Source organism: Stegodyphus dumicola, chromosome 5 (genome assembly GCF_044657685.1).
Source record: "Stegodyphus dumicola isolate Sdum_Otavi_A_Nest chromosome 5, ASM4465768v1".
NCBI lineage: Eukaryota > Metazoa > Arthropoda > Arachnida > Araneae > Eresidae > Stegodyphus > Stegodyphus dumicola.
In genome coordinates this window covers 20882275-20896944 of record NC_140772.1, presented here as the reverse complement: position 1 = coordinate 20896944, position 14670 = coordinate 20882275, and the positions used below count along the sequence as shown (strand labels likewise).

Here is a 14670-nt window from a genome sequence, read left to right as displayed (position 1 = left end):
CTTAATACAAAATAATATACATCCACAGATACTTGACCAAATTCCCCCCTTTTCCGATTAAAGAACCGTAATTCGTCCATTAATATCACATGACATATCCCATGATCTCTCATTTTCCCCACACAAAATAATGCGTAATCGGAACTGAGTACTGCTCACATTATTACCAAAGTCCCAGGTAGTAACCTTTATCGCCTCCAAAATGTCGCCGAACTACCAGTTACCATATTGTAAAGATCAACCCCGAATTTTAAAAAATCACTGGGATACAGAAATGCCTAAAGCGGTTAAATGGGTTGGCATACGAAACAGAATCCCTCAAAAATCACGCTAGACAAAATATTGCCAAATTAGCATTGAGGCAAAATATTGCCAAATTTGGGGGCCAGTGCATCTGGCACATTGGTACCACTTCCAGACAATGAACAACTGCGCAAAAGTTGGCAGGCTGAACCATCTCATCATCTGAGTGCCAACATTTAATTTTTAGTTAATAAGATAAAGATAATTCTTCTAATTGTAGTAGCCTTGAATTATTAAAAACAAATATAAATTTTCTTCTTTTAACTTAATACGAATATAAAATTTAAATGAATTGTGATTGAGTATATTTAAAAAATATAAGTACAGTCAAAAGTCGTTAATTCGGACACCCATAATCCGGAATGATCTATAATCTGGACCTCAAAGCTACAAACTTTCTGCGCATGCGCCGCGTTCACGCATGCGCACAGGCGTTTACGGGAGCGCGTAAGACCTTTACGGCTGGGAATATGTTTGTGTGCATGCGCGTTTAATGTGTAATGGAGTTATAAGCTAAGCTAAAATTATGTAATTCAGTTAACGTTGCAGATTGCGTTGTTCCTTAATCTTCAAATTGGATCCGGCTTATTATTTTTTGCAGACTGTTAGAGCAATTTCATAAAAGTAAGATTGAACTTTCGATTATGTCAAATAGAATTTCTGATATGTATTTACTAATATGTAATTTGCATCTACAAAGCAAAAGTATGTTTTGAAATCAGAAATCTGTTTATCAATTTCATGCTGCGGATTGGAAGTTGATCTGTCAGCGCTATCCTTAGCTTCAGGGCAGATGTTTTTATTTTACTTCGCTTATAATTCCTTACTAAGTGTAGTATTTCATCTCGATGTACTCGGTCTTTGATATGATTTAAATCAAGTTCCTCGTCATTATAATTCGCTTCCGATAGTGACCCAGAGGTTATTGAAAATGAAAACATTTTGATTGACACATTAGTCGGTATTCTCAACACAGCAATTACAGGACTTGAACAGCGGAACTTTGTAACTAAACAAGAAATTATGTCTGTTTAATAGAATTAAAGAGAAAGTATTATCACATGAAATGAAACAACTTACGTTGAAGGAAATGTTTAATAAAGTAAACAAATAAATATTAAGCTTTTTCTTTTTGTAAATTTTGTTACCCTTTAGATCATAATTGTTCTTTATTTCATAAATTACGGTTTCATATTTTTAATTTTGTAATTTCTGCATGCCATCTTACCAGATTTAAACTGATGATCTATAATTCGGAAAAATCGATAATCCGGAATCGCCGAAGTCCGGACGAGTCCGGATTAACGACTTTTGACTGTATACTTGTAATGACATTTGCTAAAAAATTACTTTCGAAGGGGAAAAGATTGAAGTAGTTTGTACAACATTTTAATTTATAAAAATGGTCTCTACTTGAGAAAAGTGTAAGAAATTCAGATTCAGGGACTCTGCATTAATGAGTAATACCCTCATAAATGGAGTATCCATGTAATGCAGACTTTTATGTATTATCTAAATTAACTTTTCCATTGCATACCCATAAAGTATGGGCTGGTCTTTATGGATATGACTGGTAGGGCTGACTGTCAGCATATGGGTTGATTACCAGTAATAGCAGTATATTAAGTAAAGTTACTTACTTTTTAAAGTTCCAGAGCAGCACTATGTATATGTGTTTCAAGAGATCATTCATAAACGATGTATAGGGTTATCCAAATTAAACTTCCCCAACTCAGAGGCCTGTGCATAATGTTGTATGGGTCATAATGTGATGAAATTTTAAAAACAGACACTTCAGATCATGCGCTCGAGATTTATTAAACAAAAAAAAAAAAAAAAAATGTGTACAAGAAGTTGCCGATAGGTGGCACTGCAGATCAACAAGACATTCTACAGATGTTCTATATGTGTGCCGTGGTTCTCCACAACTCTTTCCATTCGCAAAGCAGTGTGTTCCACAGTGGAACGCAGTAAGTCCACATTATTCACACGAACAATGACAAATAATTGCGCCTTTCAGATGTGCCAAGGTTGCTGGGTGTTCTCGGTAGACCCAATCATTTAAGAATCCCCATAACCAAAAGTCGCATGGCGTGAGATCAGGCGAGTGGGGAGGCCAAGCTGTAGGGAAACAGTGGCTGATCACACATGCATCGGCAAAAGTTGCCCGTAACACTTGTTGAACGCCACGAAGAATATGGGGAGATGCACCATCCTGCATAAATATCGTGTCCTGGAGGCGGCCACGTTGTTGCAGTTCAGGGATCACAAACGTTGTCAACATGTCCTGATACCATTTTCCTGTGACAGAGCAGGTTTTGAACCCTGTTGGAGTCACCTCTTCAAAAAAATAAGGCTCAATGAATGTTGCAGTGAAACCGCACCATACAGTAACCTTTGGAGGGTTCAAGGGCACTTGATGGATTGCGCGTGGATTTTCACTTGCCCAAATGCGGCAGTTGTGCGTATTCACTTGACCATTCAGGTGAAAATGGGCCTCATCCGTCCAAAGGATGTTCCACGGCCAAGCAGCATTGATTTCCATTCTGGCAAGGAACTGCAGCGTAAATGTTTCCCGAACTGTTGGATCCCCGTCGGACAGCTGATGACGACTATGGATTTTGTAAGGAAAATAACCGAGGATTTGACGCATCACACGTCAGACGGTCGTATAGGGCATATCAACAGCATGAGAAACAGTTGGCACACTGGCAACACCATGTGACGATTGGCTAGTGGGGTCCACGACCACCAAAGCAACGTCTTCTACTTGTGCAGATTTCACAACCTGTCGTCCTCTACCTGGTAAAATTCCCAGCTGTCCCAGCTTCAAATGTTCTTTCGAACTTCTTCATGTTTTGTAGAGCATGTGGCGTCATTGGTCCTCGGCTAAGATCTTCAGCCGACGGAATGCTTTTATTGCAGCACAGTTCTTCTCATTCTGGTAGAAAAGTTTCACTAACAGAGCTTTGTCTTTCAAAGTTGCCATTGTGCATCAGCGAGCTGGAAACAACTGCCTGTGTAAGGCCTGTCTTCCACTTTTGTAGGGCTCGTGTTTTGGATACGTTGCGCAGAAGCTTTATTTCTGCAAATCACGTTGCTGCAATATGCACATTACTAGTGTTACAGCACCACCTATCGGCAACTTCTTGTACTAATTTTTTTTGTGTAATAAATCTTGAGCGCATGATCTGAAGTCTCTGTTTTTAAAATTTCATCACATTATGACCCATACAACACTCTGCACATGCCTCTGAGTTGGGGAAGTTTAATTTGGTTAACCCTGTATAAATGAGAAAGACGTAGAAACGAAACTTGACATTACGATGTGAAATGGACATATATTTATTGACTGCACAGTTTTGATTCTACTAACCTATTACTGATATTACATAATTTTATTATCCTAACTTTCAGTTTGTTTAAAATAATGTATTCAAACAAATTTAAAATCAATATTTTAAATAAATATGTAATTGATATTAATATTTTAAACAATTTAAAGAACTTTTGCAATTAATATTTTAAAAATGATATTAGTAGAAATTTAATACTTTAAAAATCATATGAATGCAAATTTCTGTATGTAGCTACATAAAATTGATTAAAAAAGTCATACCTTTATCTTAATTACTATCCTGAATAACTAACATTTTATTTTTTAAATCAAAGAACATTTAAAAGCAAAATTTTAACTTTTTTTTTAAAAAAAGAAAGTCTAAAATTGTTGTTTAAACTGTCTTTTGATTCTGAATCTTAAGCAAAGTGCTATGAATTGTATTCAGTTCTTCAAATGTTTTCATACTTGCTTACACACAAAGAAATTTCTAAGGGTGTCATTGCAGTAGTCATACTTGTAGTTTCCAGTTTTCTTCATCCATAATCAGTTTTATCATTTTCATCATCAAAACTTTCACTTGGAATTGGAAATATTCCTTTAAATAAAGATATTTTTAATTGTTTGTGCTTTTACTTGAGTCCAACAAAGTGAAATCATATTCATAACCTCAAGAATATCAATTAAAAAAAATTTTTTTTTCCTGTAGTTATGTTTTAAAGAGTACTTTGAATCAACCTTTGTCTGTAGAACATTTCAATTTCTTAATTTTTTCCTTAATGACACATAGATCTAAAGGTTTACACTAATGCTGTTTGCCGGGAAGAAAAGAACTTTCAGTTGTTTCAGGATAGGCGGTACACTGATCCCATAAAAAGTAAAATTTTATGGTTTTCTCAATTTTCTTGAGTCGTTCTCTAAAAATAGTCATCTATGCTTTCTTATTTGTTTTATATCCTAATGGTAGAGTTTTAACATTTTTGAAGCATTTTTTTTTGTGGTTTTTCCTATAACTAAGGAAGTCATCTTTTCCATACCATCAGTTTTTGCTCAAAAAACCTTCTTTACTTTAAAAGCCGTTCTTTACTTTGCTTATCTCCAGGACACTGGTCACCTTTAAAGGCTAGGGTTCTACAGGCATATATTTAAGGGAAAAAAAATTTATTAACATTAAAAATGTCTTTTAATTCATATCCATCTGTTTTGGTAAATAAATTCTTGAACCATTCTTCAACCGACTCAGCAGGAATGCTTTTTAATTCTCTGTTTATTATATGACATGAGATTCCTTGCTGCAGTTTAAATGTATACAACCATCCAGTTAAAAAGCAAGCTTCTTAGACATTCAGTTGACGTGCTGTTTCTTTTGACTTCTTGATTAACATGGGGCCATTCACTGAAATATTGGATGCATAACACTGGATGAAATATTTTAGTGAAATGGCTTCAACCTCGGAAAACTCCATCTTGAGAGAAGCGGACTGTTCTCTAATTATTACTCTTTTTCCAACCTTTTTTTAAAATCGTAAACAACCTTTTTTAGTATTGTTACAGGAATGTACAGTTCCTTTGCTATCTCGACTTTTATCAAACCAGCATTCTCATTTAATTCTTTTAAGATTTAAACTTTATCTTTAATGAGATGCTTTTTAGGCATTTTATATCAGTTAATTCAGCTCTACTTAGTTTACTTAACACAGTGTCCTGTTCTAAAGAAAAAAAACCCTGCCAGTTTTTCCTTTCAAGTATCCCCTCAATTCACGAACTGGTTTTTCAACTTCTGTATCAGAATGTGAAATCTCATACCTTTGTTTCCTTCTCCTATCCCCATTTCTGAGAAAAATACTTGAAAGGATTGTGAAATGTAAAACCAATGCAGTAAGTAAAACAAAAGCAACAAATAACTGAAGTTATTTGGCGTATACAAAAAATATTTTATAATTAAAATAAATAGGATTGAATCGGAACCAATATGAAACTATGTATAGCTGGTGCTCCCTTGTTTTTAATTTATAATTTTTTTAGTGTTTCTGAAATATTTGTTTATTAAGCTTTTGCTGACAAGAAAAGAGTTTTGTGCGATGTAATTACGGATGGTTCACCGTACATGGTGGTCACGTAGCGGCCTTCCACTGCTGATAATTTTATATTGCATTTTATTAAATGATGTTATTTCTTTTCTAGAGTAGTAAAAATGAAGTGTGAACTTGTACCATCTGAGGTATCCGAAAAAGTGCCTTTTGTGTTGCCATCATATAATTCTTCAAAAGATGAAAGTAACTTATGTGGCCGCATTAGTAAAAGTGAGTTTGCTCAACTACTTTAACTTATTCAAACGTTTGCTGAATAAACTGATGAAGTTTCTTTATTTATAATTTATTTTTTGGGGTTACTTTTCTGTTATTGGGATCAGATTCAGAAATGTATGCATATATTTTTTTATTACCTTATTTTGAATTGATATTCTAACTAATAGCAGCTTTTAGCACTTTTTTAATAGCAGCCTACTCTCTATTAAATTTTTAAATAATTATCTTTATTTTAATGTTATTTGTGTCATTTAATGTCTCCTCTCTAAATTTATTTATTATTTATTAGTAAATAATACTTTTAAATTTCAGGAAATTTTCTCTGCATAATCCTGAAATTAATTCTAGCAGTTAGATGACATACCATCACGGAATTTAATGCACATATTTTTTACTTATGCATGCTACTAAATAAATATAAAATACCTGAATTTATTTAAAAATATCATTAAATAGATTTTTCTTTCGTTTAGCTGCAAAATGTCTGCAAAAAAAGATATTTTTTTTATCCAGATTGGGCAGATTCTAATCTCGATCTTCACTGGAGAAAACAATTCCTATTATAGTTAAAGTAGTAATGCTCTGGAGATTATATAAGTCGTATATAATATATATATAAGTCATATGTAATTGGCAAATTTTTGTGTTTTCAAGTGGTCCCATAATTAATTTACTTCTTAGCACAGCCAATGTGCATTACACGGATAGACTGGAATTTTCTTAAAACACACCTGGAAATATCTCAGGGAATTTCATTTTCCTGCTTTGAGTGGGCTACCTTAATGATAAAGCGGTGTAAGCAATGTAGCAGTGCTGATAATGCTATATTCGGGGAGTAGCAATGCTGACAAAGCTGGAAGGATATTGGACAAAGCCTCACTTATCGATTTGATGTTTCCTCCACATGATATTGCATCTCTATCCTTACAAATTGCAGTCACTGAATGAGTTACAACCGGAAGACACAGCTATGAGGCTATGGCAAGAATTGTAAGCGACCGTCAGCGGTTTTTCAATGTTTTATGGGCAGATGAGACGCACCTCACACTACACGGGGATGTCAGCACCCAGAACACTTGTATACAGAAGATGTTGAATTCTCATGACTGCATGATGAAGTCACTGATTCCAAATTCACTTGTGTACTGTTCATTTCCTTCAACATTGGCTGAATTCAAAGATGCTATCTATCGTGGGGTTTCAGCAATTTATTCTGATATGTTGCATTCATCTGTAATGGGCATTGTGAGTCTCCATAGTTATGTTGCACAGTGTTCTGGAGATCATGTTGAACAATTGTTATTGCAAGAATAAATGAATAAAGTGTACTGTTGTCCTGTTCATTGTATTTTGGATTATCAGCGCCCTCTACCTGTGACAATTTTTAATTAAATTTTTTTTTTTTTTTTGCTAGTAAAAAAAATCCGACTTCCTTGTGAGCCCTTTCTTGCAAACCACATTTCTTTATCATAATTTCTTCCTTTTTTTTACGAATTTTTAAAGCTTAAATGAACTTTTGGCTCACCCTGTGTGTATGCATATACACACACATATATACAACTTCATTTCTGAACCAGTCCTGATAACATGTATATATATATATTTTTATCATGTACTTGTATGCATTTATGTTTAGCTTATTATTACAGAAACAGTAGCATGTTAAATAAATTGCATATCTTCAACTTCTTTTAGATAGGTGTCCCCTCTCCATATGTCATGTAATCAAACTCAAGTTTAATATTTTATATCCTATGTGTATAATAAGACAGTGATAAGATTAATTAAATATAATTTATTTGTTAAATCAAGAAACATTAAAGTATGCGGATATGGTTTAAAATACAAAATCTAGGGTCTAGCCTTGGTCTGGTGATTTTGTATTCACCACAATTTTTTTTATAATTTTTTAGGAAAATGTTCACTTCCATCATTCTTCATACTTATCCTCCTTTCACAAAGGTAAGTTACATCAGATTCACCAAAAACTGTCTATAATTGTGGAAAGTTTAGGCAAACTTTCGGTTATAATACAGTCTCAAAGTGAATATTTTTGCAAGTAGCTGCCAACTTTTTTTTTTTTAAATCACCCTCTCCTGTTCTGGCCTGTATTAAGAAAAATGTTTTTCATAATTCAATAAATGCAAAACTTTATCCTAGTGATTTTTAGCAAAACTCTTCTTATTAAATTTATTTTGTCTGAATCCTTTTAATCTATTATAAAAATTTGTAGAACATTTTATGAAGATGTGTGTAATGAATTTAACCTGTGTTTATTAAATTAATATTTGTATTTCATTTTGTTTTACATCAGTATATGGTACATTACTACGCTTATTCACACAATATGTACATTAATTATTAATTTTTTTTCATTTTTGTTATCTTTACTTCATTAATTTTATTTTTTATTGATTCATTATATTTTTTATCATTCAAGTGATAAGTAAAATAAAAGCTTTTCTTCCTTACTCGGGATTTTTTTCATTATAAAAGTGTAAGAAAATTGCAAGAGGAAATCAGCCAAAGAACATGAAATTTAGATTGTTTAATTAAATATTAATAAATTTTACATCAGGATCATATTATAAATAGTTCAATAATCAGAATTGTTTATTATAAAGTAAGTCAGTTCGTAGAGATATTCGGTTAATTGAAAAAGCCGGAGAGATGAGACATTAGCAACACCTTCGTCGGGAATCGAATCACGGACCTCTGAAATACCGGCCCAGCATGCAGAAGCACTACACCACGAAGGCATGCTAGGAAAGCAGGAGATATACCTTATATACTCCCCTTTTTAAAGGGCAACTGGGGTCTTTAGAGGACCTAATCGCTAATCCTCATCCAACAGCCTTTTAGTTCAGACGCCACTGTAGAGAGACATTAGGTATTTTTTGGAAGCAGGCAAGGTGAAAAATTAGCAACCGCCTTCGCCGGGAATCGAACCACGGGCCTCTGGAATACCGGGCCAGCATGCAGAACCACTACACCATGAAGGCACACTAGGAAGGTTGGAAAATACCTTATATACTCCTCCTTTTTAAAGGGCAACTGGGGTTTTTAGGGGACCCAATCACCAAATTCTGGGTTAGGAGAAATCATCATCCACAACCCAGGTGCTACTGTAGAAATATGTTAATTAGAAAAGCCGGAGAGATGAAAAATTAGCAATGCCTTTGCTGGGAATCGAACCACGGACCTCTGAAATTCCAGCCCAGCGTGCAGAACTACTACACCACGAAGGCACGCTAGGAAAGTGGGAGATATACCTTATAAGTTTATTCTCTTGAAATGAAATGTGAAGCCCGAAATTCTTCTGAAAATCTTTAGTTTTCATGAGAGAACCTCCTGGTGTTTGTATTTCAAGGTGGCTAATGCCATTATATACCATTTGAAACAGTAAAAGAAAATTTAGCCTATATTTATAGGAACCATTTATATTATTTAATGATTAGGGAGAATACAGTTTGTATTTGTGCTGCTGTTCCAGTGTAATTAACAGCTGAATGCCATGGTGATGTTTTTCTGGATCTTAGTGCAAGTTTAACGTTCTTCCATAAGATGGCTTTTCTAGTCCCAGTACAATAGCAGTAATGAATGAACATGACAGCAGTGTCCATTTTAAATGATATCTGCAATTTCATCCCTGTGCATTAATCTTAATTCACTAAATTCTGTAACTTATTATTTTTTTTTTTTTAAATTTCTTTGGCAAATTGTTTAATTTGGATTAAAATTTCTAATTGTATGAATATCTGCTTTGTTTTTCCCCTTGGATTTTTCTTCAACTAAACTGTATCATAAATATTTTGGCGATTATTTTTATGCTTTGAATTTTTCACCAGATCATCAGCTTCGGGCAATATCTGAATCTTCTGGCAATATCCGGATAACAGTACACCTTGTAAAAAAAAGGGGGAGGGGCACTTTGGCATAATTTGCGTTAAATAATCCAAATAGGGAAAAAAAATTGGTATGTTATTTTTTCAGAAAAAGTCTAATTTTGTGTCAAAATACCTGTGTCAGAACAATTCTATATATGTAAATCTAGTATATATCTTAAGTCATGCTTTCGAACATGGAAAATGGAAGTTAAATTTTGGCAATCGGTCCAGTGGAATGGGAGCTATAGGACTGTCCTCCCCCTTTTTTTTTTGGTGCAAGGTGTACCAAATTAACTTTATAAATGTACCCAAATAATAAATTATTTTATAAAGAGTATTACATATTGTTTTTTAATATAGGTGGCTCGTTCATGTGGTTGGTGAATAATGCAAGTATTGATTTTTGCAATACTAGAGGAGAATGGTGTGGTGGCCATAATTTTGAACAAGCATTGAAAAATCCTTATGCTAAAATACTCGATGGAGTAGAGTTTACTTCAGCTCATCTACCATTTCCAGTACTAGCTGTGGTTGTTAATCAAGATCATGACAGTTTGATTTGTGTTATGAATGCTAATTCAAAAACTGTTGAAAGGGTTATTCTCATTCCAGAAAATGTAAGTTATATTTTCCTCTGATATTCACACATATCGGTTATAAAATCAGTTTTATGTATGATACCAGTTGTTCTTTGAAGCGTATTTTATATAAATGTTAAATTATATAAGTGGTTATGTATAGTTAATCCTATTTTACTGTTTCTAGTGTTCTCTCTGCTTTTTTAGCTAATATTCACTGACTTTTCTTATGGTAGACATAAGTTACATGAATATGAATAAATAATTTCATTGTGTATTATCTGTGTATCAACACTTCTCAAAATAAAGCAGATTTTTATCTCCAGCATGCGAGACTGGCCACTCGAACAAATGAGGGTAAAAATTAGCATTTTCAGAGTTTTGAATTAATAGCTGCACTAATCAAAGTCATGTGAAGATGAGAATGTTCAAAATGACTTCCCACAAATCTTTGGAATCTGGTGAGTAACTCTTTCAAAAGTCAACTCCCCGCTGTTCTGGAGGAGATAATGCCACAAGACAGATGAGCACAGATTTTAATAGTGTAGATAACATTTTGCATCATGTGTGTATTAGCTTTGCTGAATGAAGCAGAAGCAATTCATTATTTGTAGGCATTTAATATTTTACCCCCAAAACTGTGAGTTTTATAATTCTTAATGCAGTCAAACTGTACATAACAAAAGATATGCATTGAGAATATAATATGTGTAACAACTGATAAAGTATTACAATAAGAGCTGGGAACTAGTTCGACAACTGTTTGCTTTCATTTTTACCAGAGTTCATATAGATGTAGAGACAAGTTGCAGTGACTCCTGACATAATGCAGTTTTGAATGCAGTTTGTCTAAGGCTGCTATCACAAGTCGGTTTGTTTCGGAAGAACAACTGTTTGGAACAATTTTTCTGCTTTGTCACAACAGCCAACCACCACAGATCGCTTTGGGGTTAACGCAGGGGAAACTGGTTCCCCATTACAAACAAGCTGATAGCATTCAAAGCTCATAGCTGATTGGTTGAAAACGAACAACCTGCAATTTTTTTGTAAATGAAGGAAAAAGTCTCGCATTTTTCTTTCAATAGTAAACCAGGCAGAAAAATTGTCCGAAACAGTTGTTCGTGTGAAACAAACACCGTTTGATATGGGCCTAACAGTACTCACTGGAAATCGGAAATCAAAAGAAAACCCTGACATTGAAAATATATTTCATTGTCAAAAGGCTGTTGTTGATGATGTATCAGTGGGTAATGGTTAATGCAAAAGTACCATAATTATTAATAATTATATGAAATCGTAAAAAACCTCTTAATTTAATGAGTTTTTTTATATGCATTATAGTTCCATATTTGCATCCATGTTATTCAGGTCTTTGTTGTATTGCAAGGCCCAAGTTTTTCTGTCATCAGTCCATTGAGAAATATAGTTAGTTATGCTTTGCTGGAGCTCTTCATTACTAATAAACTGTTTACTGTTAGACTTCACCTAATTATGGGGAAAGAGAGTAATTGATGGGGGCAGTGCTTATAGTCCTACTACTCCCAAATCTCATGTAAGTTTTGATTGTCATAGGAGATAATCAGTTTTTTAATGGAAAGCATTTTGTTGAAATGTAGAGTTCAAAATAATAACTGCTTTCACTGGCTGAGACATATATAATTAGAATACATAGAAGCTTGTCTTCTGGTAGAATAAATGCTACATTAAGAAAAAAAGTATCTAAAATATAATCAAATTTATTTCATACTTGTGTTCTTTCAGGTTGCTGTGTAGTAGTTTGTCTCCAAAATAAGCCATGAAGATGCTTTCAATATATATTTTTATCCATAAAATATGAAAATATTCACCTCATAGCATTCACAATTATGTAAGTCGCTCACGTGATAAATTCCTTTTAGTTCTGTGGTGATGGTTTATGCCACAATACTCCAAACTTGTCAGAAGGTTCATCAAAAGAAAAGTTGAAAACTTAGTAAGCCATAAAATTAAAATTTATTTAAAATTAAAAGGTAAAACATGAAATTACACACATGATGAAAATACTGAACGCTAAATTTCGACCCCAAACAAACAGGAACATTAAAGTACAAGTGAAGCGAGTCCCTCAGCAGAAAGTTCAAGTCTTTATACATGCACTATAATAAATGCACACAGGTACAGCGCAATAAACATGGATACTGCATGCAAATATTAAAATACGAATATTCTCATCGGAATGCAAATACTCCGCCACAGTATTTCCTTCCCCCCACATGCCAAAGGCACGAAAGGTTAGAGATACCTAAGGTTAAATTTGACTGAATGAGTAGTTTGCACTGGAGGTATAGTGCCATTCGGTTTTTATTACTTGGTATTAATGGTCAATCATACGGGCAAGTCAATGGTGGTTTTACTGCATAGGGTCTCACAAATATATGAATGCATGTTTCTAAAGCTGGATGCACGAAATAATTGTTGTTAACATCAACTGATTTAGGTACCGGTGTAATCTCTCTTATAATCTCACACAACTTCTGTAAAAATGAAACTGGGTTCAGAAGAATTAGAAACTCGAGTGTGTTGTAAAAATTCCGCAGGGAGGTGAATAGTCGTTCCATAAACTATATCCGAGCAAGTTCCTCCCAGATCTTCTTTGTATGTTGCTCAAAGACCAAGGAGTACATCTGGAAGGCTCATTGTCCATTGGGATATTATTATGGCAGATTTGTTTTAGTGAACGATCGAATCTCTCAAATAATCCGTTAGCTGTAAAGTGGCATGGAGAAGTCTGTATTCGGTAAATACCAAGAATTTTGTTAAGAGTAGTGAACATGTGTGGCTCAAATGGATTGGTACTTATGGTAGTGGTATCGGTACTTATGGTAGCGGGAATTCCAAAACTAGCAATCCAATGGATAAAAAAAGGCTTGAGATTCAGTTTCTGCTGAAATATCCTTCATTGGTATTATGGCAAGCGAGTCTCTTGGCAAAAGTTTAAGTGCTTATACTCGCACTCTAACAAATGTGCACGAGTACAGCACACCCAGATTTACATGCAGTATCCAAACATGGAAATGCAAAAGTTAAGATACAAATATTCTCGTTGGAATGCAAATACTCCCACAGTCCTTTGTTTATCCACATCTTCAATATTAAATGTAATCTTTTTGTAGCTGATGTCAGAAACTTATACTTTACTGTTATTTAAATATTTTGCAGTAAGAATAATTATGAAAGATTTTTTTTTTATTTCTTCAAGTTGTTAAATCTAGTAAATCATATTTTTATTGAATATATGTGATTTATCAAGGATAATTTTATTAATTTATGCAATTGATATTTCAAACTAATTCTAAACAAAATTTGAACAATTAATATTGCGAAAAGTTGTGTGAAGACCTTGTTTTCAACTGGTTGTAAAAATGCAAAATCAACTATAGAGATTTTTTTTTTTCTCCCCGTAAAATTTCTTGTTTTTAATAAATAATTTTTTATAATTATATATGAATAGAACAGTACCTGTGAGCCACAAAGATAGCCAAACTATTCTCTCCATTTCTTAAAACTACCAATCAATTTGTGGCTTTTGTGCGATGTGTTGATAATCAGAAAGTGCCATTCATTTTCACCACCTAATTCGAAAGTAAAACATAATTTAAATGTCATTTATCCAGTATAATTGAATGCTCTCTTTGACTGAGCTGGGAAATTGTAGCAATTCCTTCACCTTGAGTAAGGAGGAATTATGCTGAATATCATTTGGTAAGTTTCTGTGGTTTTTCATTAAATGCAAACTCTCTAAAACGATTTCTTTCAACTAGTTTTGAGATTTTCTAAAAACTCGTTTCTACATAGAACTAATAGTAAAATTCTAAAATATATTTTTTTAAAAGGAAAATGTTAAAAATTAAAACCCACTTTTAACATGAAAGAATAAATATTATTTTCTTCCCTAAAATGGGAATTGAACTTTACTGGCATACTTCGAATCAGATCTCAGTAATAACTCCAAAAGAGCTTTGCTCCTTTTTTTCACGATTCCTGTTCATTCGCTTAGTAAAGTGAATCAGTTCATGAACAAGTAGCTCATCACTTTTTCTGGTATGCTTTCAATAAGAGCCGTCCATGAACTGTAAAAGTGCTATCACTTCATTTTCTGAAATCACTACTCATTTTCTGTATAAAGTAAGTCAGATCTTTGAATCGATTTCGGAGCGAATTATACAACTCTGGTGTGGATATCCATCAGACACTCTTTTTATGACTGCAGCCATTCA

At 33.6% G+C, this 14670-nt stretch overlaps 1 protein-coding gene across 2 annotated transcripts in view; it reads left to right on the top strand.

The window, feature by feature from the left end:
• Positions 1 to 14670, top strand: part of Elys (AT hook containing transcription factor 1 homolog) — a 195608-nt gene that overhangs the window by 10922 nt on the left and 170016 nt on the right. For both annotated transcript variants that reach the window (XM_035351721.2, XM_035351713.2), the window contains exons 2-3: positions 5825 to 5943; positions 10197 to 10453. In XM_035351721.2, the coding sequence (XP_035207612.1) occupies positions 5835 to 5943; positions 10197 to 10453 (366 nt within the window). In that variant the 5' untranslated portion in view covers positions 5825 to 5834. The remainder of the gene's footprint in view (positions 1 to 5824; positions 5944 to 10196; positions 10454 to 14670) is intronic.